The 26,415-nt window shown below is 42.7% G+C and overlaps 1 protein-coding gene across 1 annotated transcript in view; it reads right to left on the reverse strand.

The window, feature by feature from the left end:
- Positions 1–7,823: 7,823 nt before the first annotated feature.
- MRPS28 (mitochondrial ribosomal protein S28) overlaps positions 7,824–26,415 on the reverse strand; it is an 87,395-nt gene continuing 68,803 nt past the window's right edge. Inside the window, exon 3 of the mRNA XM_074144790.1 lies at positions 7,824–8,111. Coding sequence (XP_074000891.1) covers positions 7,961–8,111 — 151 coding nt within the window. The 3' untranslated portion in view covers positions 7,824–7,960. The remainder of the gene's footprint in view (positions 8,112–26,415) is intronic.

Raw genomic sequence — 26,415 nt, forward strand, 5'->3', positions numbered from 1 at the left:
GGTTCTACTCCTTGAGGCTGAGAGATTCCTTGCCACAACAGATTCTCGGTAAGCAACTAATAGCATGCTAAACCTTGAAATCTTAGCTAAGTAATATAAAGGGTTGATTGCGCATATATAATCCTTCAGACGTAAACCATTGACCAAGTCTGGGACTAGGACTGGATCCAGCCGCACCCAGACTCCTCTCTGAGAAGGAGTTTAGAAAGCAAGGGGGTCCTTTCTGAACCTCGTGACTCAACGGGAGGGTCTCCCTGACAGCTTGTCTGACCCTCTCCTCTATGCAGTAAATAACAGAGTGTACCTTGCCATCGAATCTCATCAAACACTGTCGCATTTACTGCTGGTTTTATCGCACTTACTACTGATTTTGTTAAATCACTGTTTCACCTTAATAAATATTTCACTACTTCACTCTAACTAGTGAAGTTGATCACTCCGTCCGCGACAAATGCAGCAGTGGTCTTCTGGGAGCAAACTGGTGTGAGCCCCTCAACCACAGCCAGCAAAGCCTGCCCCTCAAGAGACAATGGAATCACACGCCAATGCCTGCTCAGCACTTAGGAGATCCTGAGCATCCTGAGATTGGAGCACCTCCCTGATGAGGAAAGGCTGAGAGAGCTGGGACTCTTTAGCCTGGAGAAGAGAAGGCTGAGGGGAGACCTTATCTATGTTTACAAGTACCTAAAGGGTGATTTGAGGGAGGATGGAGCCAGACTCTTTTCAGTGGTTTCCAGAGATAGGATGAGGGGCAACGGGCACAAGCTGGAACATGGGAAGTTCCATTCAAATAGGATGAAGAACTTCTTTCCGGTGAGGGTGCCAGAGCCCTGGAACAGGCTGCCCAGGGAGGGTGTGGAGTCCCCTTCTCTGGAGATCTTCAAGCCCCGCCTGGATGCAGCCCTGAGTGATGTGCTCTGGGCAACCCTGCTTTGGCAGGGGAGTTGGACTGGATGATCTCTAGAGGTCCCTTCCAACCCTGACAATTCCCTGATTCCGTGATTCTGTGAAACCACACCAGGCCAATTTAAACGTCCTTCTCTGGGTCAAGCAGTTTACCAGCTAGATCCATGCCGGCTTGCAACAAGCCAGGGGAGCTCATGCTTTGGCAGATGGGGAAGGTGGGAGTTAGCAGTGACTAGCAGGAGGGGACATTTAAACATAGGAGCCCATGGACCACCTCCACTCTGAAAAACCATTCTTGAAGAATGGCTGTGCCAGCTGCAAGAAGCTTCTGGTAGGCACATTGACATAATTGCCCTTCAACTTGGTGTGGCTGATGCCAAACTCTGAGTGTATGGACACCCTCACCAGACTGCCCAGGAGTTTCCTGATGTTCAGGGGGAACCTCCTGTGTTTTAGTTTGTGTCCATTGCCTCTGGTCCTGTCACTGGGCACTGCTGGTGTCCTCCTTCAGGCACTTTTTGAAGATTGCTTTCTTCCAGGCACCTCTCTTGATCACCATGACCAGTCACGTTTAACATAATGCCCATATACTCGTTTGTGAGGCAGGTCAGGACATACCCTGAATGCTCTTCTCTGGTGTCTCTGTAGGTTTTCATAATTGGCACATTAGATTGTGTCCTTCAACTTCGGTTAGTTTTGAGTTTTATTTGTATTTGATTTAGTCATTTTGATGAAAAGATGACAACTCCTCTCCCTGGGTAGAGAAGCAAAAAACCCTTAACTCTCTTCCCCATGCTACTGGACTGAGATGGTGAAATCAGTGATCTATCTGGACTTCTGTGAGGCCTTTGACACAGTTCCTCACAACATCCTGCTTGCCAAATTGGAGGGATACGGATTTGATGGGTGGACGGTTCGGTGGATAAGGAATTGGCTGAATGGTCGCACCCAGAGGGTGGTACTCAATGGCTTTAAGTCCAGATGGAGAGCAGTGACTAGTGGTGTCCCTCAAGGGTCCGTCCTGGGACCAGTACTGTTTAACATTTTTATCAAAGACATAGACAGAGGGATTGAGAGCACCATCAGCAAGTTTGCAGATGACACCAAGCTGTGTGGTGTTGTCGATACACCAGAGGGATGGGATGTCATTCAGAGGGACCTGGACAGGCTGGAGAGGTGGGCCCAGATGAACCTCATGAGGTTCAACAAAAGCAAGTGCAGGATTCTGCACCTGGGAAGAAACAATCCTCAGTATAAATCCAGACTGGGGGATGAGGTATTAGAAAGCAGCCCTGAGGAAAGGGACTTGGGGGTGCTGATGGACGAGAAGCTGGACATGAGCAGGCAATGTGCACTTGCAGCCCAGAAGGCCAATCACATCCTGGGCTGCATCAAAAGAAGTGTTGCCAGCAGATCCAGAGAGGTGATTCTGCCACTTTGCTCTGGTGAGACCTCACCTGGAGTACTGTGTGCAGGTCTGGAGCCCTCAATAGAGAAAGGACATGGACCTGATGGAGTGGGTCCAGAGGAGGGCCACCAAAATGATCAGGGGGCTGGAGCACCTCTCCTATGAGGACAGGCTGAGGGAGCTGGGGTTGTTCAGCTTGGAGAAGAGGAGACTCCGGGGAGACCTCATAGCGGCCTTCCAGTACCTGAGGGGGGCCTACAGGAAGGCTGGGGAGGGTCTGTTTACAAAGGCCTGCAGTGACAGGACGAGGGGCAATGGTTTTAAGTTGGAGAAGGGGAGATTTAGATTGGATATTAGGAAAAAATTCTTTACCATGAGGGTGGTGGAACACTGGAACAGGTTGCCCCGGGAGGTGGTTGAGGCCCCTTCCCTTGAGATATTCAAGGTGAAGCTCAATGAGGCCCTGGGCAACCTGGTCTAGTTGGGGGTGTCCCTGCTGACTGCGGGGAGGTCGGACTAGATGACCTTTGGAGGTCCCTTCCGGCCTGGACCAATCTATGAATCTATGAAATACCACTTCAGTTCTCATACGTATCATGTCTTAAACACAAACCAGGTTTGAGGCTGAGAAGACAAGCAAAGATTGAACCAACCAAGATGTTGTTATGTGAAGGGAAGGCAGTCAAAGGGGAACTGCTATCAAAGGGAGCTGATTATTTCAGGTAGTTGATTTCTCATTAAAGTCAGGAGGAAAAAAAAAAAAAGACAAGACCTTTTTCACTACTTCAAATGTCAACATTTTAAAAATAATTTAAATATAGTGCCGCTTCCAGAAGTTAACTCAAAGCTGCAGAGTGACTACAGTATCTGCCTCCCAAAGGGTGCCTTGCATCAATTAACCCATTTGGGAAGCGTCGCTCTTGGCTGCACTTGACACCCGGGCTGCAATGTTAACGAACGGCTGATTGCTTTGCTGCAGCTGCCCGGCAGTGAGGGCATCAGCCTGCTCAACTTGATTGAACACGACACAGCCCAGAAGGAAACAAGAATGCTTGAAGAGTATTAAAAAACTTACTGATCTTACCCTAACGCAGTCATATGAGGGATAATACTTATTTTGAGTTACGGCCAGATGACAATGTAATAGCTTCATCTGGGCAGTCTAGACCCTTCGTATGTAATAAATGCTTCCCCAGAATGTATAATTGACTAAAAAGTACATGTAGAGTGCACACTTGTATCTAGCAGAAATGCTCTCTAGCCAAAACCAAAGACTTGAAAAGCTTTCCCAGCATAAGGGAATAATGCTATCAGAAAAAAAAAAAAAGCTTGAACAATATTTTGCCTGGTTTATAATTGTGACAGTATTAAGAAATGAGGAGGAACCCAAATTTTCCACAATGCCCTAAAGAAAAGTAAAATGTGAAGTATTCTTTTCTTTAGAAACAAGCTCAGTGCCAAAGCTCTGGTGGCGAGATGCTAATTTGCTCTCAGTAGGCGGGCCCGATTTCTTCAGCGTTTACCTTTTTCCCCACCTCATCACCTGATGGCCTGGGATAGGACCGGGCAGACGAGCCCACAGGGATTTACCAAGTCTCGTTACAGCACATCAGCCATCAAAAGAACCTTTAAGTGTTTTCCTTTTTCTTCCAAATCTACCCAATGAAAAAGCTATTTTGCTCTCCAAGTATGTGTAATGTATTTTAATGTTCCGTTTGCAAAATAGAAGGTAGAATTTTTGAAAAATTTATGAAAGCCTTCATAACAGGACCTGAATAACACAAAAGCTGGAGTGTTGCTCCAGCTGAAACCCAAACCAGCTTTAATTCAGTTCTTATGAGAGCTAACTTTGCTTGTAAACACATTTGTAAAACCAGAAAGCACTATGGACATTCAGGTACAATATTTGGGCAGAGTAAGAAGTGGATGCGGAGCAGGGTGAAGTTCACGGGCACTTCAGTCACAGGCCTAGAAAAAGTCGGTGTCCTTCTGCCAGAATGTGTGGAAACGTTTCTCGTGTGTGCGGAAGTGAAGATTTTGCCTGCCTAAGAGCTGCTTGCTGCTGAACCACCCAGCACCCCATTGCCAGTGCCCCCGACCAAGCAGGGATGGTGGGGTTGCAAGGGCAGCCAGCCCTCCTCCTCCTCCCCCTGCTGAGGATGCGGGCTGGGCTCTGAACACTCAGTGCTACATCTCCCAGTGTCAAGTTTACACTATGCCAAGCATGAATTACAGCTATATGAAGTGAACCTGTCATGCTCATCCAAATTCACGTGAGAAATTTGTCAACTTAGAGATGTGGGCAGCACGCAAAGCAGTATCTGATACAGGAGGACGGAGAACTGAGCATCTGCTAATGAACTGGGGTCTGTGTTGTTACCTGAGAGTTTTCAGAGGAAAAAAATATCTTAAAACACTTTCAAAAATCAAGACTTTTACAGGAAAAAAAACCCCACTGTGAAAAACAGATCAAGAAACAATGACTGAGATCTTCTAACACCAAGAGTCTTCTCAGCTGCATAATCAAAAAAATGAATTGTGTGAGATTAAATCCATATGATTTTATTAATTATCTTTGCTCATCTGATCAGTGCTTCAAAGTAAGTCAAAATTACAAAATTTAGAAGGAAACACATCATGGTATATAGATGCTGCCTGATTTTGGCAGTCAGATGAACATAGTTGCAGAACTTGGCTTACACCGGCCTCAGGATACTCAGCATTCATTCAGTTCATCTCAGTAATACATGTAGTATACTTAAGTGATAAGAGTATTTCAGGTGGTGGCGCAGGCGAGGCACGGTGCCGCAGGAGCTGCTGGGGTGGCTTTCCCTACTTTACGCTAGTAGAAACAACCATCCTCATACATGAAAGAAGAACGACCTCCAAAGCAAGAAGTCAGTTGCATGCAACCGCCCAAGCCAAGGCACATGCAAGGCCACGCAGGAATCTGAACTATGTGGACAAGGAGACGTCACTGTTCATTGCTGAAAAAGAACGGGTTGTACACACCCTTGTGGGCGTTTGGCAGCAGAAAGCGCAAAGAGAAGGAGCAAAAAGGCATGTGGCCATGAAGAAAGAGGGAACTCCTGGGGACAGGTGGCAACCAGCAGGAAAGTGTCTGCATTTGTTATTCTTCTGTCTGCACAGCACTAGAGACACCTGTTTGCATTATCAATTTCTACTCTGATAAAAGATTGGCGTAAAAAATGAGAATAGTCTTAGAGACGCAGGGCCATGCAATTGTGCCACTGTGGCTGTTCACCGAGGAGCAACACTGGTGGTTCCTTATGTTGCATTAAGGACAAGTAGTCTACACATATTCTTGGCACATGTAGATATTACATATATGAAACACAACCCCAACAGCCCACCACAAAGACACTTCAGAATTCCCTGCTCTGTCATGGTAATTCTGCGTTTGGGAGTTGTACAGACTCGAGGCAATGTGTGACAGTCAGAGGCCACCTCAAATAGAGTCTCCTCCACGGGACAATTCTTGTCTGAACAGTTTAGAGGTCCAATAAAAAACTGCCTTAAGGGCCACAGAAGAAGAGCTGGGAGAACGACTGGTTCTCCAACGGCCAGAAGAGCTAGTGGTGGCAGACTAAAGCTGTTGAAGGTTCAACCACACAATTTATAAGACTGGGTCGGTTTAGGTGAACCTGTGGGTTTCCAAATAAAACAGCTGGATTTGACACAACAACCACTGCAGTCTCCAAAAGACACTTCTCTAACGGTTACCCAGAGAAAGATTTGATAAAATCACTATTTGATACCCTACTGTGAAATAACTCTTAGCCTGCCCCCAAAACATTAACACATGTATTTCCTCCCAAATCACTTTTTTCAGGTTGATTGAGCATGTAGGATGAATTATGTTCTGCGGTCAGGATTTCTCTTTGATATTTTAAATCCCTTCTGGCTTCTTAAAAAGGCCTTCTTTTCCTACTCCGGTGCTAGGATAACTCTTTACCTGGAGGCTACCAACCAATGATATTCCTGTTCAAACTCCTCTAATTGAGATCCCTGAGATGAATGAGCAAATTAAAGCAACAAAATAAGCTCAGACTGCTTGTTTCCTCTCTCTGGCTTGGATCCTTACTGATTTCAGAAACTTGTGAAACTGTAAAAGGATCTGCTAAAACATGCCCATTTCCTTTGGGATGATTACGTATTTTCCTTTCACTTTTCTTTCTATATGCTTTCAAATAAAAAAATAAAAGACAAGCTGTAAAAAAAGAGATATTACAGTGTCTTTGGAAAAGACCTCTAAACAGACTAAAGCTTTTGTATCCTGTTCTAAAGGAATTTTGTTGGACCGTACGGAGACTTGCAGTGCTTGGCCAGCTGCAATCTAACAGAATCACTCACAGTTTCTGCTCTCCGATGCCATTCTACCCAAGTATCTGCCAGAAGCAGGCAAGGAAAGGGGTGCAGGAGCTGTGGCAGCCTGGAGCTGGGTCCCTGGTACCCTGCTTGTTTAGAGATCCCTTGTCTCCTCTTCCCTCACGTGCCTGAAACACCAACCTACTTGGTCATGAAAGGCAGAAGGAGCTACACCATCCTTTAGTAGCTCCATCACTGCTCATGTGGCCGGCTCCAGCAGAGAGATGAGGTGTCTGTGGGTTTAAGTAATATATGCTTGAGCCACTGTGCATTTTGCTCTATTAGTACATCTGGCGAGAAAGCCATTGTCACTGGACAGTCACTGCAGACAAACACGGCACACCACCTTAACAAATCTGATTTTATGAGAACACCTGGGACGCTATTCTCAGATTAGATAGGATTTGTTTTGTAATTCAGTGGTACAAATGGCAAGTTTCACTTGCCCTCAGCACACCTGCATGGCACGATGCAGGCTGCAAACGGCTGCACAGAAGTCAGACTTGCATATATCGGAAATCAAAAGAAACGCTCTCTGACAGCAAATGCTCCAAAAAGATATTGGAAACACCATAGAATGATTCTTTGGTTCTGCGTTCAAATACCCATTATATAGATCTTAAATATACTTACAGAAACCTACAGATCTACACTTGGCCTACAACATCGAAATAGTTTCTTTTCATTTATATGAATAACCAGAGAAAATTTACTAACATGCATTGGAAATGACAGATCCAATTAAAGCAAAGAAAAATCCAATTAAAGTTCCTCATGCAGGTGGAGATAAAAGCATGATGTATTACAATAGATATTAAAACCAATATTTGCAGTAAACATTCTGCACTGCAACTTGGAAATCAGCAACCCTTGACGTTGATACGTTATGTATGAAACACCATACAGGAAGGAGCACCATGAGAGCAAGTTTGGACTTCCTCCATGGAAGTACAATGTCTTAGATCAACATCCCTTTGGGATGGAAAGACGAACTCTGGCATTTTCTATGTAAGAATAGGCAAACATTCAACTAATACTACCTACAGAAGCTCTGTTAACCTTTCACATTTAAATCTAGAGCTAGAAAGATGAGTGAATAAAAATGGAGCAAGAATCAGGTAGGATGCGCTTATTGTCTTTTATTGATCTCATTATTTACATGACCAAGAGGACAGAAACTTTTCCTTTATTTCCTGAGGAAACATTTCATTTGTATCATTTGCTATAGAGCACAAAGTGCATTTATTTACATGAAACTTACTCCTGCTTTGCTTGCTTGCTTGCCGCAAGCCCTAAAAGCACCGCATCGGCTTCCAGCAATGTTGTATCAGTTGTTGCACCCAAGAATCTAGATGTGAGTTCAAGATCCAGCAGCCTCAGGCGTACTCGGGTTCCTCTCTGATATTTTCTGTAAAGAAAAGGGGAGAGGGGGGAAGAAGGTAAGTTTTGTTAAGCGACGGTCTGGCATCTCCTAAGGCTGCAGCCCCATAAAAAACCAATGTGCTGCAATGAAGTCCAATGCTGTAATTCATCCCCACTAAAACTGCTGGGGCACGCTCTGTACCACCACAGAGCCAACCTCTGCTGATACAGCCCTTCCCATGGAAGAGCAGACACCACCAGATCCTGCTGAGGGAATGCAGGCTCAACAGAAAAGCAGTTATTATAGAGGAAACTATTTGTGTCTTACATCAAAATATTTTACTGTATCATCTGCTATCATGCGCACAAGTATCTGCAGGATAACATATCATTAAAAGGGAAGACAAGTCGTCATTAGATCACTGGTGACATTGCTATTATCAAAAAGTATAATGCCAGCTAACTATGGTTTATATTTCCAACTCTGGGCCTCAGGCAACGGAACTTTTCTTCTCTTATCCCCTCCTCCAAAGAGTGCATATCATCTGCAAGTTTTTTACCACATATAATTAAAAAGAAACCCCACAACTATTGTAATGAAACAGTCTGCCTACGGGGTTGAGTTTTATTGTTTGACGCTCTTTTTTTTTCTTTCTTATTCCTTTTAAGTCAGAAGATGCCAGCATTCAACATGTTTAAAAAAAACCAACACCCTGTGTCAAGATGGCCATGCCAAACTAGCAAAGATTTTTTAAATACCAGCATCTTTTATAATGCACCTGGAGAGCGACTGATCAAAGTCCAGCAATAAAGCTGAGGATGATTCTTCTTCCGAAAGTTCAAGCCATACCCAGTTTTTGTCTAATCAAAGCATCAAGAGCTGAAGATGCCTCAAGCTTGACCACCCTGAGCAAAAGCAAAAGAAAGTTTGAAACATTCTCCAGTGATGGACTGGAGAAAATGTAGCAGGGAAGTCAGGTTGAAGGCATTTCCACCTTGCCCATTTTCACCTTCAGCCCGGGCAGACAACCTTTACTGCCTGACCGCTGTTTGCCAGCGTGGAGCAAACCGGCAACTGGGTTTCGACTTCCTTCAGCACATCAAACCAAGATCCTTTTGGAAAACTAAACATTGTAAGAAAAGATGCTGGGCATCTTCCCCATTTTCTCTCAGTTCTGTCTTCCATTAATTTCCTGTGGCTCTTGGTTAATCCTGGGCAGTCGACTCGGTTACGTTACAAACCGCAAAGGAAGACCATTTGACGCCTCCACTCTGAACAAGTAGATACACTGGGTCCTTTGGTGAGCAAGGTTTCTGCCAAGACTGATCCCAATGAATCCTGGGGTGATCTACAGGAATCAGCACAGTGAAAATACTGCACGTTTTCTTAAAAACATGAAACTGAAGTCCTTCATCCGCCCAAACCATGAGTAACCACTGTTGCAGCGAAGAGTAAGGCACAGCTACCAAAGACAGAGAAGAGCTGATGTTTGGTTGTTACCTGAATAGCTAGAAAACGTCAATTCTGTCTCTTTCTAAAATAAATACTTGCATTTCAAAACACAACAGTTTCACAATTGATGACAGCAATTCATGAAAGCTAATGTGCAACATTTCAGAGAGGCAAGGCAAGGGCAAAACAAAATTAAAACACAATGCATAAGATCTTAAAAATGGATGGTATTTTCCGAGATTTGTTAGGCTTATTTAGAAGAGCAAGTTCTCCAAAGAAGTCAGGATGTTTTGAGCTAAGAAGGGGAATGAAGAGGAAAGCTCCCCACTCCTTCCAGCAGCCAGCAGTTGAAGAACCTTAAATGAAGATGTCAGCTGACTATTGATTTTAGACATTTGGGTATATGAGAAAAATCTAGAGAAAATTCTCTAGCGTGAACCCACCCTTTACCTTATTGATAGCCACAGGCTAGATGGGTTAGCATTCAATCATAAAGTTATCCGGACCCCTAATACTATCTTTGGCATAAATTATCAGACTTTTCTGCCTTTATCAATGCATGTGAGGAGTAGATGGGGCATGAGAAAAGATAAATTTAAAAAAAAATAAATAAGAGAGAGAAATTAATTTTTGAGAGGCAGAGAAAGATATCTGACAGGGAGAAATAGTCTATGGAAACAGAAAAGCAGGGGCTGACACCCTACAATGGGAAAAAAACATGGCTTGGGAATATAAGAAGGAGAGGATAAATGGAAAAGCAGGTGACAAGAAAACACTGGAAACACTGTAGGCAAATAGTGTAGAAATGAAGGAAATGGTAAAGAGTAGAGACACAGAAGAGGAAAAAGTCTCTGAAAAGTAAAGACTGCATAAAACCGTTACAGCCTGAGTGACACTAAACTCAGATCTGTAAGTGACGACATTCCGTGCTGCTTGTAAAAAGATGAAGGACACATTTTTAACCTAATAAAACATAATACTAAAACTAGTGGTTCTGTGACAAATTTTAAAGATCAGCAATCCCTCTGCCTTTTACTTCTCTCCTTTCTCCTAGAGGAAACGCAGCTCACCAGTAACAGAAAGCAGGGCGTTATTGTGAAAACTGGCTTCAGGGTCCAGCACTTTTCTACAGAAGATGGAACCGAACGAGGTTCTATTGAATTAGAAGTCTTCTGCCTATTCCACAGCGTGGAGTAGCAGAGATATTGAGTTCCATCTTGGTAACTGAAATACAAAATAATGCTTTCATGATGCAACAGTTCATTCTGGGTTGGCTGCTAGACCACAGTGGTAAGTGTTTTGCAAGTGAATAGATAAAACTATTTCTTTCTAATAAAATCTGTAAAAGTGCCTTTTAGAACCAGGAAAGTCAATGAGGAGAATCTGTGAAAGAACTGTACTTCTCATGATTAATAAATCTGATTTAATGACAAATGAATAATCTTAAGCATGACTCCCCCAATTTTAGCATTACAAAGACTTTACTCATTGTACAGTTTGCAGAGAACTTTGCTCAAATTTCCAGACACAATTTAGCATATATTTGTAATGCAAAATCCAACCAATTGTATTTTTGTAAAAAGCACCACAATCTTCAATGCTGCTTCAGCAGCTCAGATTCCAGATGCTTTAATCATATTTAATTATTAAAGAAGGTTTTCCAGTCACAGCACATCTGCTTCCAAAGAGATCTTGAAGAACAGCACTTTAAGGAGCTGATATAACTGCCAATTTGTGTGAATATAAACATTAGAGCTAACACTCTTTAGAATAAATGAGAAGTGGAAGATTTAGAAAAAGCAGAAACACGAACGCGATGTGCAGTGATGGTCTATCCACCACATTTAGAGCCAGAGGAAATGATAGGTTGCTCTATGCGTAGTAAGCATATTCTATCCACAAAGGTATTTATTCTTAAAACAGATAAACTATCCCAGGGTTAAAGCAGAAGCTTGAAGCAGGATCCAGAAACAAAGCAGGCATTTTATTATTTTCAGGAACAGTGTCCTAGGAGACACAGGACACCAGCATAAAAGGAAAGAAACTGTCTACTCCATTTTGCAAAAGGACTTGCTTTATTTTTAAGTAACAATGCTGGTATTCAAGATCATCCTATCTCATGACCAGGAACCATTAACCTTTGCCCAACCCCCAAGCACGGGGTTTGTCAAGGATGCATGTGTTGCCCTACTACTGCTTCCTATTGCCAGGTAAGAGTATTAAGTTCACTTTGAAGTAGACAAAGGTAGCTTGGTTGCATACATAAGTGAAGGTACAGGAATATTCCACAGAACTTTAAACAATTATTTTGCAAGTAGATTCAAAGTTTTCCCTTGTTCTATCAAATTTATTTACAAGAGCTACCAGTTCTAACCCTTTGGGAACATCAGTGTTGCATGGAAGGACCTCACCGAACACCCAGCTTCAGAGATGGGAATCCACCAGCTGCTGTTGCTGAGCTGTGAGCCCATCTCAGGCCCGTGTTGGGAAAGCGCCCACAGACGCACCCACTAGAAACCCTCTTTTGAACTTCAGCCAAGGACCAATGAGCTCCAAAATGCTTCCTCTAGTTTGAATGAGTGCTTGGCAGGCTTCTCTCCATCTCTTCTGGAGCGGGCAAAGCACTGGGTACAGGCACACCTTTCCTCAAACGTCCACTTCAGAAGACGACTTTAAGTTGGAGGCAACCTGAAGAACTGTTTCAGTGCTCTTCGTAATTTTTGGACTGTCATGGAAAATAATTTGAAAAGAAGCAAGATGAAAATCTTTTTTCTTATTTGAACCCTAAGTCTGTACAACCGTGCACCACCAGTACGATACAATAGGTAAGAGCACAGAGAAAGCAGACAGTTCAGCCTTGCTACCGCTGCTTAAAGAAACTTTAAAAGCAAATACAAAAATTAAAGGATGTGTCCTCTTATTGTGTTAAAAGCAGGGCCTTTTACATTTGCATGCAAATACCAAACTACTGTCTCTTAACTGATATAAAGTAGGTCTTTGCTGAACACACACAAATAGCACAGGATGCACTCCCAAACTTAAGCAACTTGGAAGCTTCCTTCCGACTGCCTGCACCCCGTTTATTGCAATTCGGTCCCTGTCCTAATTCTGTCACTTTTGCACTGAAGCTTTAAATCTCTCAAAGTCTTACTAATAAATTAAAGGAAACAGCCAAAAAGCTCCAAACTCTTCACTCGAGATCTTAACCTTCTAATTTTAAAGAAGTAAGTAATTTTACTATGTCCCCTTAAAACATATGTATAAACAGGCCCTCCTTGCTCCCACAAAATATTTTTACATAATAAAATTGGAGGGAGAGGGTATGGAATGACGTATTTCAGCTCTTGCTAACTTTCAAGAAAGCTGGGGAGGAAATGTTCTTTTTTAATTTAAAAGTCATTTCAGGCTACAGCAAAAGGTTTACAAAGGACGTTAACTCGGAAAGCAGTGAGCATGTAAAAACAAGGAGGCTATAACTAAAAACGTTTTTTTGATCCTAATTATACCATTTGCTACCAAGAAAATGGGGCAGTAGTTTTTCAGGTGTGCAATTTCACACGTAGAGGAAGCATCCTCATTGCTACACTGCATCAAGAATTTGATTCAAACTCTAAATTATAGATGTAAACATTAAAGCATTTTGTTAAACTACCCAATATGTAAAACTGCATGGGATCACAAATCAGCAAGCAGTCCTTTTCCTCTTAAAACTACTCAAGTTATTATTTTAAAATTTAAAGCAACAACCCTTCTATTGGAAACAGTGCTACAAAAATAACAACGCCATCACCGAAATGGTTGAGTCTTACCAGGTCTTGACTAGTGTTTCCCACTCATTTGAAAAATGTATTCACTGATTCCGTTTATTCCATACTACAAAAATACAGGACAGCTATTTTCAGACAAATGGAGTACTTTAGCTTACATTCTCTCTATTTCTTTACTGGTTTTTAGTCTCCGTTGCTTCCCGTGGTACTCTCAGAGAATGCCAAGAGAAGTCTTGATGTCTTTCATTTTTGTACTGTGAGAATTTCAAAGTGTTTTTTTCAGATCTGTTATTCACAAGGTTTTGTTTCAGTGCCTTAACAGAGTACGGTACAGAACAGTTTAAGATTCTTAATTGTTTCAGTTCCTTTGTTTTATGTGGAAGACATCACATTATCAACCCCAGAAACAAATTACAACAAAAAAGGTAACGAAGTTAATTCCACCATCGCTTTTCCTCCACATTTTTTGTTCACCAATTCATTTTTGTTCATTTTTGTTCAAATCCACTCAAAATCACCCTGTACCTCCTCACTAGTGGTACTGAAGCCCCAATGCACCCCCAGAGAGTAAGCCCAACTCTAACTGACCACAGCCACCAGCAAAGCAGTGCAGCTGGGGAGAGACAAAGCTGTGTCCAGAACAATTAATCTTTTTTTTCTCAAAAATGTTTTGAAACATTCACAGATGCTTCCCAAGCCTATACTGGTCTCAACTTTTTCAGGAATGGGAGGCTGTCAGACCAGCTTAAGGAGCTACCCTGGCACAGATGTACATGAGTTTTGTACAGAACACCCTCGGATGTCCTACAGCCACGGCGCTCAGCGAGAACACACCACTCCCCAGCCACCCCCCACTCTCTGACAATATACAGAAAATTCTTGTTCAACAGAAATACAGATGAGACAGAGATTAGCAGATTGCTCTCAAGTTGAAGGCAGCATAGTTTTACGCAGTGATCTACATTTTGCTAAAGTGGCTTTTCCCAGCGAGGTACACATTGCACATCTAGTAACGGGGGGACGGTGATCCTGCTTCCAGCAGCTCGATATAGCATTCATAACACATACAACCTGCTCTCTGTACGAGCTCCTAGGCAATGCTGGGGCAAAAAGACCAAATCCTAGCTTTGTACGTATGAGCAAGGCCACAGAAAGTGGCAGTAGAAAGGTAGTGTGAATTCTGCACGGAGCAGAACATGGGGTGGCAAGAGAGATACTAGAAAAGTGTATAGTACCCTGCTGCCCACCTTTCTTTAAAGGCTATTAAAGAGAGGACAAAGAACATGCATAAAATGAATAAACATGTAAAGATCTCAATCCGTTAAGTTATTAAGAAGATTAAGCTTTCTGTAGCTTTACAGAAAGAAAACACTGGTATTAAAAGGTGCTTAAAGCTATCTGTGAAAAGAATGTAACGGCAGGAAAAGAAGTGAAGTCCAACAAATGCGAATGAGAATCACAATTTTGCTAATAATATTGATGAACCAGCAGAAAAAAACTCCAAGCACTGAGACTTTTAGCCATTGATGGCTTCAGCTGAAGAGATATCAAAACAGATGTGTTAGTTCAGTTCAGGATAACGTGCTGCAACGTCATGTCTCCTGACTCCGTGAAGTCCTGAGAGATGACCTGAAGGTTCCTTCGTCTCAAATTTTATTCATCCATTATTTTTTTACCACAGCGCCCAGTCATTCAACTGAAGAATGGATGCTCAAAACAGGATTTTCAAAGCACCTCTGTTCTCTGCAAAAAATGCTCCAGGGCTGCTGGTTATTTTCCATTAGAAAAGGTGATCTTCTCATTACTCACCAACCCATTGCCACTTCAGCTGCATTTGTTTCCCGTTTAATTTGTTTTCCTCTTTCCATGAGCTAAGCAAGCAAACATGCTCTCATTTCTTCTGAACATTTACCGTTTGTGACACCTGCTTAATAATTTTTCAGGATATTTTTGCTCCTTGTGTCAAAGCCATCCTTTCACAAGGAAAAAAGGCTGTACTCTGTTAGATACAAGCAGAGATCTAGATACTCTGCTAGATAAAAGCAGATGAAAGCCTCTTACATTCTTGGAAGCATTTAGCAGAATGCCATAAGCCTGTGTGAAACCATCAGCTTAAAGAACAGCCCATTGTCATCTTGTGTTTTCAAACAACAGCGTCTAAGCAGAGCCTATGGCAGCACCCTTAAAACTAACAGGTGCCTTACCCACCCGAGGAAGTCCAAAGCTAAACCCCACTTTGCTCTGACCACTGCTAAAGCAGAAATCTGAAATGAATACCAGGAAGAGTTTGGGGATATTAGCTAGAGCCTGATGTGCAAAATACCCTGAAGAAGTTGAATGTAGCCCTGGCCAACAGGAGCTTACAGAAGCAAGCACACACACTACCATCACTGCGCGTACTGACACTTGGTGGGAAGAGAACTACCAAAGAGACCAGAAAGAGCACGGTTTTGGGGTCTCCCCATCATTAGGGGGTAAAATATTAACTCCATTTTTGCTTACGAAGCTGCCCAGAACCGTAAGTCAAGCCCCGGCATCTTCACTCTGCAGGACCCAAGTTCAGGGACTTTGTCACCCTTCCCTGGGTGTCCGCTGCTGGCTATTGAGACGACTGGCAGCCCAGCAAAAGTGTCACAGACATCGGCGAATGAAACGTGGAAGTTTTCATACTTATAGCTAAAAGCAGGTAAATGCAAAGTCTGACAAGAATTGTTTTGTGATTGTCATGGAAAAGCGCTGAGCAAACCACTGTGAAGACACTGTTAAGGTCTTGGATTACAATGACGTCATTAATCAACGGCATTTTTTTCTATGACAGCAAAAATAGACAGTGAAAGGTGACCAATATTTAAATCCAATTTTGTTCCACTCAGTATGGACATTCAGACTCTCAGCAGAACTCCCTAGTTGTGAAAAACTTCTAAGAAATAACATATTTGTGTTCAATTTAGATAAAACCCAAAGTACCCAATATTTACTAGAACAGACAAAAAAAATCTTGTTGCAATTTTTGCTGCAGTCTTCACAAGAATGAATTTGTATTCACTAAAACTTTTGGGACAGGATCTTCCCTTTGTAGAGGAGGAATCCACAGAATAATCTATATTTTTAAATGTACTTCATATCACATCAAAGATGAACGGTATAACCTTTTCTTTGTAGCACGGCAAGGTAAGCTTTGACAAATGAAACTTGCAATAGGTGGCTCCTGTCATCTAAGAACTTGTATCAGATATAGTCAGGTCATCATACAGTAATTTATGCCAGTTGCTTTCTCAGTCTATAACGTAAAACATATCCTTTAACTTGAGAGGAAAGATCACTCTAAAGGAATGAAAAAAAAAGAAATCTGAGTCTTTAGTACAAATTGTTTTTTGTTTTTTCCTGCTATTTAAACTATGCAATAAAATATTTTCATTAAAATATTGCTTTGGAACTTACGAAATACTAAAAAATAAAGATTATCACATACTTAAATATATAAAAAATTCAGCCAATCATACTACAAAATGTTAAAAAAACCCACAGCCCTTCATGTTCATGGCCACCAGAAGCCAGACAAGCTGCTTAAAAGATGAAAGAAAAAAGTACCCAAGTGAAAAAAAGCAAACAAACTCATGCAAAGCATGCTCTAGCAGATACTCTTCTGTCCGTCTGTCTGCAAGTGATGTTCATCTCAGTTCCAGTCCCTTCCCTTTCCCATGCTGGGACCTTCTCTGAGTCAGATCCTTTTCACGTACAAAGTCTCAAATCCTCAGCCCTCCAAATTTCAGTTTCCACAATACTGTTCTAGTGTCCCTTTTCATCCACGTGCTCTCAAATTTTGCTCTTTCTACCCTTACTCCTTTTCCCTGATCACCACTCCTCCTCTGACCTCTCACTGTCCCCCCTGGGATCTCCGACCAAGTATTTCTATGGTTTTTTTTTCTACCACAGGAAAAGCTATTAGACATTTTTTCTTCTCTCTTACTTACTGCCTCCTCACTGACCCTCGTCCCAGCCCATGTGCCCAGCCAACCTCATTCTCCTCTCAGTTTCTTACCCCATTGCAGGTTTCTCTTTCACTGGTACCAACTAAGTTCAGGCAGCTTTTTTTCTTGCAGTGCTTCTCAGTTTCCTCACTCCGCCGACTCCAGCCCCCTTGCACCAGCCATCCTGGCAGGTCTCTTATAAGGGATTAAAAGTAGTAGGTTTTGGTAATCCAGAGATGGCTTATTACCAAAATTCAAGTCAGACTTTTCCTCCCCCTTGCTGTCTGGGTAATGACACTAGCTATGTGAGCAATGACAACACGTTTAAAAACCTGCCCGGCCTCGGTGCTCAACTCTCAAGCTTTGTACAGCTTGGAGAAGCTGTCATGCAGGAAAAACTTCAGCAAGCCAGGATAATTCACACACTGTCAGCAGGTTTTTGCAGACACATCTTCTAACCCTGCTCTAACGCTCCCATTAGCGCTGACGGTAAGTACCGGCCGTGTCCGTTCTTTGTCTTTAAACCCCATCATAACTATAGAGTGGATGCGTTCTTCTCTGGGGAGAACCGGATGCAGAAGACGGGTGGGGAGACTAGAATACCTAATCCATTGAGAGTAAGTGCTGGTAACCACATTAATATAAGGGCTATTGGCATATACAAACAGACAGAAAACAGAGCTGCTGAACAGCTGAAGCAGATACCTGAACTCTCAGTTCCACGTGAATCCAACAGGAGAGATGGAAAAGATGCTAAGGATGGGTGAAGGCTGGGCACTAATGGTTTGGGGTCTCAGAGAAAGACTGGGACGGGAAGAGTGAGGTCTGGGAGAGATACAGGTTGAAAAATACAACTTTGGAGAGTGGGGGTGAGGTCTGTGGAGAATACTGGGGTGGTGAGAGTTGGTGGGCTTGAGTGAAAAGGAGGAAGAACTGGATGGGACTCCAAGACAAGAGGAGCTGGAGGTACCATATGGGTTCCCTTTATCTATCAACTAAGGCTGAAGGAGGACTGCTGAACAGTATAATTCTCCCTGAACCTTCCTGTTCCCATGTCTTTCCCCAATTTTCCTTTTGGCTGTTGGTGCTTACACAAAAGCACTGCCTGTAACATCTGCCCTCTGGCTTCCTCAGTCACTCTTACTGTTCACCCGTGGCAAAAGTCAAGTCATATTTACCTAACATTGGTCTATAAGATGCAGCATATGCAGATTGCTCAGACAACTGCAAGACACTCCATGAATAAGTAATCAAAGATTTTAGCTAAAAATATCTGACAATATCAACACTACGGTCTGGCAAAGCTGAAAGAAGATAAAATGAGATCTCGCAGGGAAAAAGCACCGCTGTAACAACACATTATAAACTTAACTATTTCCAGGGCACACAAACCATCTTGAAGCATCACTGAGTGGCAAATCTAGAATATATGCCTGCATTTAAATACCAGAGAACATTACCCAACATGGTAAGGCATGTCAAATAATAGTTCTTTAGGTTTCAATTCCTTGCTAGTGTCCATTTAATCTGAATGTCCCAAGAACAATCTGAGCTCCTTACATTATGTATGAACAATACGGACTAATACTGAAGAGACTTTTTGATGAAAAAGAGGTCACTGTGCTCCTGTAAACAGAAAAACGTATAAAGAATATCCATGAAGAACACGGTCAGTCTAGGCAAGGAGTTAACAGTGAGACAGCTCACCTAGCAAGCCACTGACCTGTTGCAAACCACAACGTCAGGAGTGAGCTCAGACTGCTAAGGGTAGCTTTTAGAAATACTGAAGGGAGGCAAAAAACATACAAAATAGCATGAAACAAAGTATTACCAGACACTATTAAAAGATTAGAAATTACAAAGGTTATACTTATGCTATAATGCATGAGGTTAAGGAAATATAGACAATCACTGAATATAACTATCAAAAGGAACTTAGAAGGAATGTCAGAAAAAAATAGTTTTTGAGGCAATAAAGAAGAAATGAACAGTTGGATATGTATCAAAAGAGACATACGGCAAAAATGGCAGTTGCAGGTTGGAAGTAGACAAAGAGGGACCTCCAGTGAAAGCTCGGAAAAAAGCTCCAAGCTGCTGGGTACAGCAGCAGAACGTGTCCTGGGTTCCTGAAGGCAAAGGCAGCAGAAGGGTAAGAAGGGTTTCCAAAGGAAATTCTGTTCAAGAGACACTGATACAGAAACAGGAGCATGCTTATAGTTTTAAAAGGAGGAGTGAAAGAAGAGGAAAAAGCTTACAGTAAGCATAATCTAAGCAATTCAGTGAAACTGAAGAGATAAAAAAGAAATAGGCCTATGGGCTGAAAAAAAGCTTATTTAAGAATAGTGAAAAGTAGGTCTATTTGTGGCAATAGATCTGCATCCAATACGTGGAGAATACCTAGAAATGAACCGCCAACAACTGCCATGACATTGCACCAGAAGAAGAACCATCTTCCCCACCTACTTGTTCGGCTTATACATTCTTTTATAAGCACTTGATCATCTTTTGGTCGATACAGAAACACTGGTAAGTTCTCATTAAACATGGTACACAAATGGACTGAGAAAACACATACCAAATGAGGCTGTGGTTCTTTTTTTAATAGATGTGGGAAGATGAAAGCTCCACAGAAAATTAAATCATTACATCTTTCTCCACAGTGAGGAACCTAGAGATAGATAAAAATATCTGGGCAAAAAGGAAGGAACTCTTCTGTCATTAGAGAAGCAAACTGAGAAACAAAATAATGAATGGTTATCATAGAGAGTCAGATAACTTTCTCATCCATAGTCTCACCTCCAAATTCTCCCTACAAGCAGCTTCTTCAAGGAATTTTTCATCTATAAGCTCTTTCTAGAGCCATTTTGAAATGGAGTCCTATGTCATTTTCTCCCTTTTAAACTGTGCAATCTTTCAACTGGATCTGTATGAGCAGATCTTTCACACCAGAACATATTTATTATAAGGGTATAAAACTGCCAACCAAAAGAGTTAAAGTCATGACAAAATCTGTGTGTATTTCAGAAATGGAGGTAAAAAATAATATGATATGGACAAAAGGAACTTTATCTAGACCCCAGCTGACAGATCTGTGTTTCTCTTGCTCGACACCATCAGGAACAGAAGAGCTGGAGTCAGAGCTGTAGGTTGGCAACACCATCAGCTGTGCTCAAAGAAGCACCATGTTCTCTGACGGGCTGTAGCACAACAAACGATTTGAAAGGGCTATTTCCTTTTCTGTATGAAAGCTCAGGCAAACACTTAATGCTATTAGTTTTTAATTTTAAGCTGTTATCTGAGAACCATTATATAGAAAACACAGAACAGCTGTCTTAAAAAGGATTTAGAAAGCAGCTTGTATGGTATCAGATCTTCATACAATTAAAGAATTAAGAGCTGAAAGTACGACAGCTCTATCCTCACAGTCAGACCACTTTTTTTTAGCTCACCAAATATGGCTGGCAAGACTTCTACTCAAGGCAGCAGAACCGCTGCCCGTGCCTGGGAAAAACCCCGTGACTGTCCAAACTATGCCAACCATACCTTGTACGACTGCTTGCCAAGGAGAGAGTGCTATTAGCCAGCCTTGGCTCAAACAATTCACTGCCCACAAAGCTACTTTAATGTACTGTCTCTACTGGTGAAAAAAACCACAGTAATCCAACAATACATTACGATACTTTCCCATCACTGAAGCAATTCCCACCACAGGCAACACTTTGTCTCCAACAAAGAAGCCTCACATTCTGTGCCTGCGAAAAAACCTATCCATACTGTAGGGATGCCAAGAGGAACATCTGTGTGCTCAGAAGGACACAGAACTGGCTTTTTGTGTGCGTGTGTGTGTGTGCGCCTGTGTGAAAGAGATGGGGGCGGGCAGTTCACAGACAATAGCTTATGTGACTGCCTAGTAAGGAAATGCTCTTTCATTCCCTTCCTCCTTCCTTTAATTTATTTTTTAATCTGAACAAGGGAGTCAAACAGCCACAGCGGTTATCAGCTACTTCTCCAAACCCAGTGAAAAGGGTTAAGTTTCTCCCACATTACTGCTTTAGCCTGGTTTTATTTTTACCAGGAAGGATTTCTTTAGGTGCTACACACATATATCTACTTTTCATCAAACAGTGTGAGGACTCTGGGTCTACTTTTCCCTTTAGTACAAATTATTATGACTGCAACGTATATCTCATTCATGAAATTATGAACTACAGATAGTTAACTCTCTCCTACAAGATGGAATGCATTCATGGGCTTTGATTATGAACAAAGTGAAGTTTAAAAAGGAGGGGGGAAAAAATCAGACAAAAAAGTACAAGTAAGTGCTGCTTTTCTGAACATTGGGTCAATCACTCTGAGAGCAGCATAAGAGAATATGAACCAGGAACTTGCACTATCATGAAACTGAAGCTGTAAAGCAATGAAAACCAGCCCAATGGAAGCAAGTGATTATAGAAAGACCCTCTGCAGAGAGGGCAAAGACCATTGCTTTCCAATGAGCATTTATATTTTGTTTTTATAAGACCTACTTAATTAGCTATTTAAATAATCCATCAGTTCTTTACTGATGGATTGAAAAACGCTATTTTCTCCTCCACTATAGAAGGTATTTTCTGGTGGTGGGACTGTCCTGGCCCAGTGATATTTAATTATGTTCAAGTTCCTGGCTACATGCAAAAATCGGAAGAAACTGTAAGTTCTTTTTCTAAAGTTATGCTTACTAACACCATATTCTCTTTTTCTTCCTGTCCTTTTTCCAGCTGCTCCTTCCCAACCTGTGTAGTGCAATCTAATCATCTGACAGAGACCATTAACTCAGACTGCTTCACGCCTCATCTTTAATGCCAGCATTACCTCCAAAACTGGGAACAAGCGGCCCAGGGAATCAATTAGCAGCGACTTATCTGTTTCCCCAAATATTTCTAATTCTTTAACCAAGGGTCTGAAATTACATCCCCTTCCTTTGGGGAAAACAGAGCCAAAAGATGTAAATCTGGAACAGAACTCAGCCTTGCAATCAGCCTTTCAAACACCCACCTCGCTGGGAACGTGCTGGAACAAAGCAGGCAGGTTTTGACATACCTGTTGCAGGTCAGACAAAGAGTATGACATTTGCTGCTCACAGCGTACAGTGGCACCTTTGTGTGCCTTCTCCAGAGAGGAAACTCAGTTACAGGAGCTCCTGCAACTCCTGTCCGCGGGGACAGGGACCAAACCAGCTGCATCATCTGGGAGAGGTCCCCACGGCATTTTACTCTGGATTTGGAGATATTGGTCCAGCACTTCCACTTTAGGAGGCTCAATGCAGAGAGGGCTTTGCTCAGGCACGCAGAGTCCAGTTCCAGCAGGGCTCCGTGGGTGTGGAGGTAGCCCAAGCACCTTTACTGGGCAGATCTTGATTACCAAACCACGCAGATCTAAACTGCTTCTCTATGGTGCCCGAGCCGATATGGCTGCACTAGACTCTCAATATCAGGAGCTCCGAGGGGCACGGTGAATGTGCCTTTGCAGGGAGTCAGCTAAGGACAAGAAAGGGTTTTTAGCTCTTGTTTAGCCCAGCCCTTGCCAAATCCAGACTGACTGCACATTTCTGAAGCAGGCTCCAATTCCCAGGTGGTCTTATATTGACCCAAGTTGAATGACCCAAGTTGCTACTTGAATGGGAAGAGTCAGCTCTAGTTGAGAGTTGCACTTAAGCCAGCATGTCCTGCTGCAACTCAGGGTGCGAAGGGCTACGACACAGCACTGCAAGAAACCAGCCCGTGTCTGGGGCCCAAGGTGAGCAGACGCCAACATCTTCTGCTGGCAGCACGGCACCACTTGGGTGTCCTTCCTAGTCCATCCCACGATAGCCATGAGATCCTGGCAAATGGAATAAACTTGATACCTCCATCTCAATCACCTTGGAAAACAGGCGATGGCAAAGAATGAAGTCCAAACTAGGACTTATTTAGATAAAACACAACTGAATACTTGAACAAAGTTAGAGCATTTACTCGAGCTTGGTACTGGATGAAAGAAAAATGTTTCACCTATTCTATGCACGAATAAAAATTACGAAAGAATAAAAATAATTGTTTAATACAATCTGTGCACATAGGGACAATATATTTTCATTCTCATTGACAGTCTTCAGTGAAAGAAGTTGATTTAAATGCTCACAAAAACAAGATAAAAATGGTTTAAGTCAGTCAAACATAAGAAACATACAATTTTTAGAGAGTTTTCTTTTTTTTCCCCCTTGTTACTGCCAAATCCTCAGCCCAGTTTGAGAGCGTGACTGTACTAGGTTTTGTGCAAACATGTACAGACAGCAAATCACAGAATCACAGATTCTATGAATCCTGAAATATTTGCTAAGTGCTTAGACTCTCTAAGAGAGTTCTGCTCCATGTCACTGACATGGATAAGTTTACTGATTTCTGTGGGACGACATATATAGCTGCACAATATGCCTGCACAAGTGGTTGCTGAATTGAGGCTAAAAAACACCCAACCCAGCCAAAATAATGAAGAACAGATAGAACAAAATAAGGAGGCAACATCTCTCAATTGCTGGACTTTTTTCAGAGCAATAACTCTTCTATATGAATGCAACACTTGCATTTCTACTCTACTTTTCCTATTTTCCTCTGAACTTAGGCAGTTAAACTGAGACTTGCCATCTAATTTCCTTCGCTTCTCTTTATCAGCATTTATTTGCTTTAAAAAAAAAAAGTTACCAAAAGTTTCTGTAGCTGGTGTCACAGGATACAAGCATTCAGTGAGAACGTTTGCTCCTAGCTAATGCTCCCACCAACTCCTAGAAGACCAAGCACCTTGCCCTACTGTCCTGTATTAGTGGAGTGAAAAAGGGAAGCTGTTAAGATGCTGTCTCATTTTCTCTCTGTTACCTACCACTGCTGTACATTCTACACTCAACCCTTGATAATATGCAAAAAATATTCAAACTAGGGATCACAATCTCCTTCATTCATCACTGCAGCTCCTTTGTAGTGCCTCCAAGCCCCGATCTTCAAGCCCTACTGTCAAACTGCTCACTACTTAAGAAAATAAAAGTCCACATCTCCTTTGCGTGCAGTATTCTGCGAGGATCTTCGCTTATTCAATCAGAATTTATTTGCAGCTCTGAAAGGTTTCCCACAAATTATCTGCAAAATTACAGAATAGACTTCAAGCTCCCTCCCCATTTTTCTTTTACCTGTAGAATATTCTACTGAACAGTTATGTTTATATTCTTAAAAACACAGAAAAGATATTTCCAGGCTCTAAATATTTCAAACACTTATAAAATGCACCATGCCTTTTTATAAACACAGGAAGCCATTCTACAGCAAACTGCAATTGGATGTTTAGTACGTTCACCTCTAGTTTCTGACAAGTAGGAACGAGTTTTGTATTTTAATAGGTTTTGAAGCTGTTCAGGAATAGTAAACTAAATACATCCTGCCAATGAATTACCGCAGACTTAGAACGGTGGTACACATGAACAGAACAGAGTGGTCTTGGAAATATTTGCAAAGCAGCCCAGCACATCCACCCATCACCCTTCCATACACTTCTCCAGGTCACCCCAGCCTCTTTTGTTTTCCATTTCTAACCTTTTACTCCCTCTTTCTTTCTCCCAAGCTGCCTTGAAAACTTTGACTGCTTAACTTACCACCCTCAAACTCCTAGGAACTGTGCTGTAGAGAGCTGTGGTAGCGGCTGTGCATGCACTGACTTTGCTGCGCTGAATTCTGAGAGCTGAAGGAGAAGGTTGCACTCACTTGCAGTTCTTATTTTTGTTCTGCCCTGCATGTAGCAGGGATACTGGAGTCTGTGGGGATGGAACTTCTGGGCATGTTTAGTTTGGAGAAGAGGAGGCTGAGAGACCCCATTGCCCTCTACAACTCCCTGAAAGGACGGTGTAGAGAGGGGGGTGTTGGCCTCTTCTCCCAAGGGAATAATGACAGGACCAGAGGAAATGGTCTGAAGTTGGGGCAGGGGAGGTTTAGATTAGATATCAGGAAGAATTACTTTACTGAGAGGGTGGTCAGGCACTGGCACAGCCTGCCCAGGGAGGTGGTGGAGTCACCATCCCTGAAGGTATTTAAGAAACGTGTAGACATGGCACTTCAGGGCATGCTCTAGTGCCCGAGATTGTTGGGTTGGGGTTTTTTTGTGTGTGTATGGTTGGAGTCGATCTCAAAGGTCCCTTCCAACCATGAACATTCTGTGATTCTATGATTCTGAGCTGCCTGGTCATACTCACCCAGCACAAAGCTGAGCTGCTGAAGGGGCAGTCTGAGCCTTCCTCCTTCACCCCCACCTGACCACTCCTGATGCTGGCCTTATGACAGGGCAAGCTCTCTGGCTTGCCATCCTGATCAGGAACTGGATCCATTTGAAGACTAATAAAAGGGAAAAAAAAAAAGGCAGTTTTCCTCTGCATCAGCTCCCTGACCCAGCTCTAAATGCACCTGCACAAGGGCCATGGCCAGTGCAAGCATTTAACTGAAACAAATGTGGCCACCAGCCCGAGGGAGGGGATTCTCCCCTTCTATTCCGCTCTGGTGAGACCCCACCTGGAGTACTGTGTCCAGCTCTGGAGCCCCCAACATAAGAAGAACATGGACCCATTGGAGCGGGTCCAGAGGAGAGCAGTGAAGATGATCAGAGGGCTGAAGCACCTCTGCTGTGAGGACAGGCTGAAAGAGTTGGGGTTGTTCAGCCTGGAGAAGAGAAGGCTCTGGGGAGACCTTAAGAGCAGCCTTCCAGTATCTGAAGGGGCTACAGGAGAGATGGGGAGGGACTCTGAATCAGGGAGTGGAGATATAGGACGAGGGTTTTAAACTGAAACAGGGGAGATTTAGATCAGGTATCAGGAAAAAATTCTTTCCTGTGAGGGTGGTGAGACACTGGAACAGGTTGCCCAAGGAAGTTGTGGCTGCCCCATCCCTGGAGGGGTACAAGGTCAGGCTGGATGGGGCTTTGAGCAACCTGCTCTAGTGGAGATGCCCCTGCCCAGGGCAGGGGGGTTGGAACTGGATGATCTTCAAGGTCCCTTCCAACCCAAACCATTCTATGATTCTAAGCTACTGAGGATAATGCCAATATGAACCCTGCCTGCTTCTGCTTGGAGAAGACAAGGACATAAAGACAATTTGGGACCCCTCTATC

This window comes from Numenius arquata, chromosome 3 (genome assembly GCF_964106895.1).
Source record: "Numenius arquata chromosome 3, bNumArq3.hap1.1, whole genome shotgun sequence".
Classification (NCBI taxonomy): domain Eukaryota; kingdom Metazoa; phylum Chordata; class Aves; order Charadriiformes; family Scolopacidae; genus Numenius; species Numenius arquata.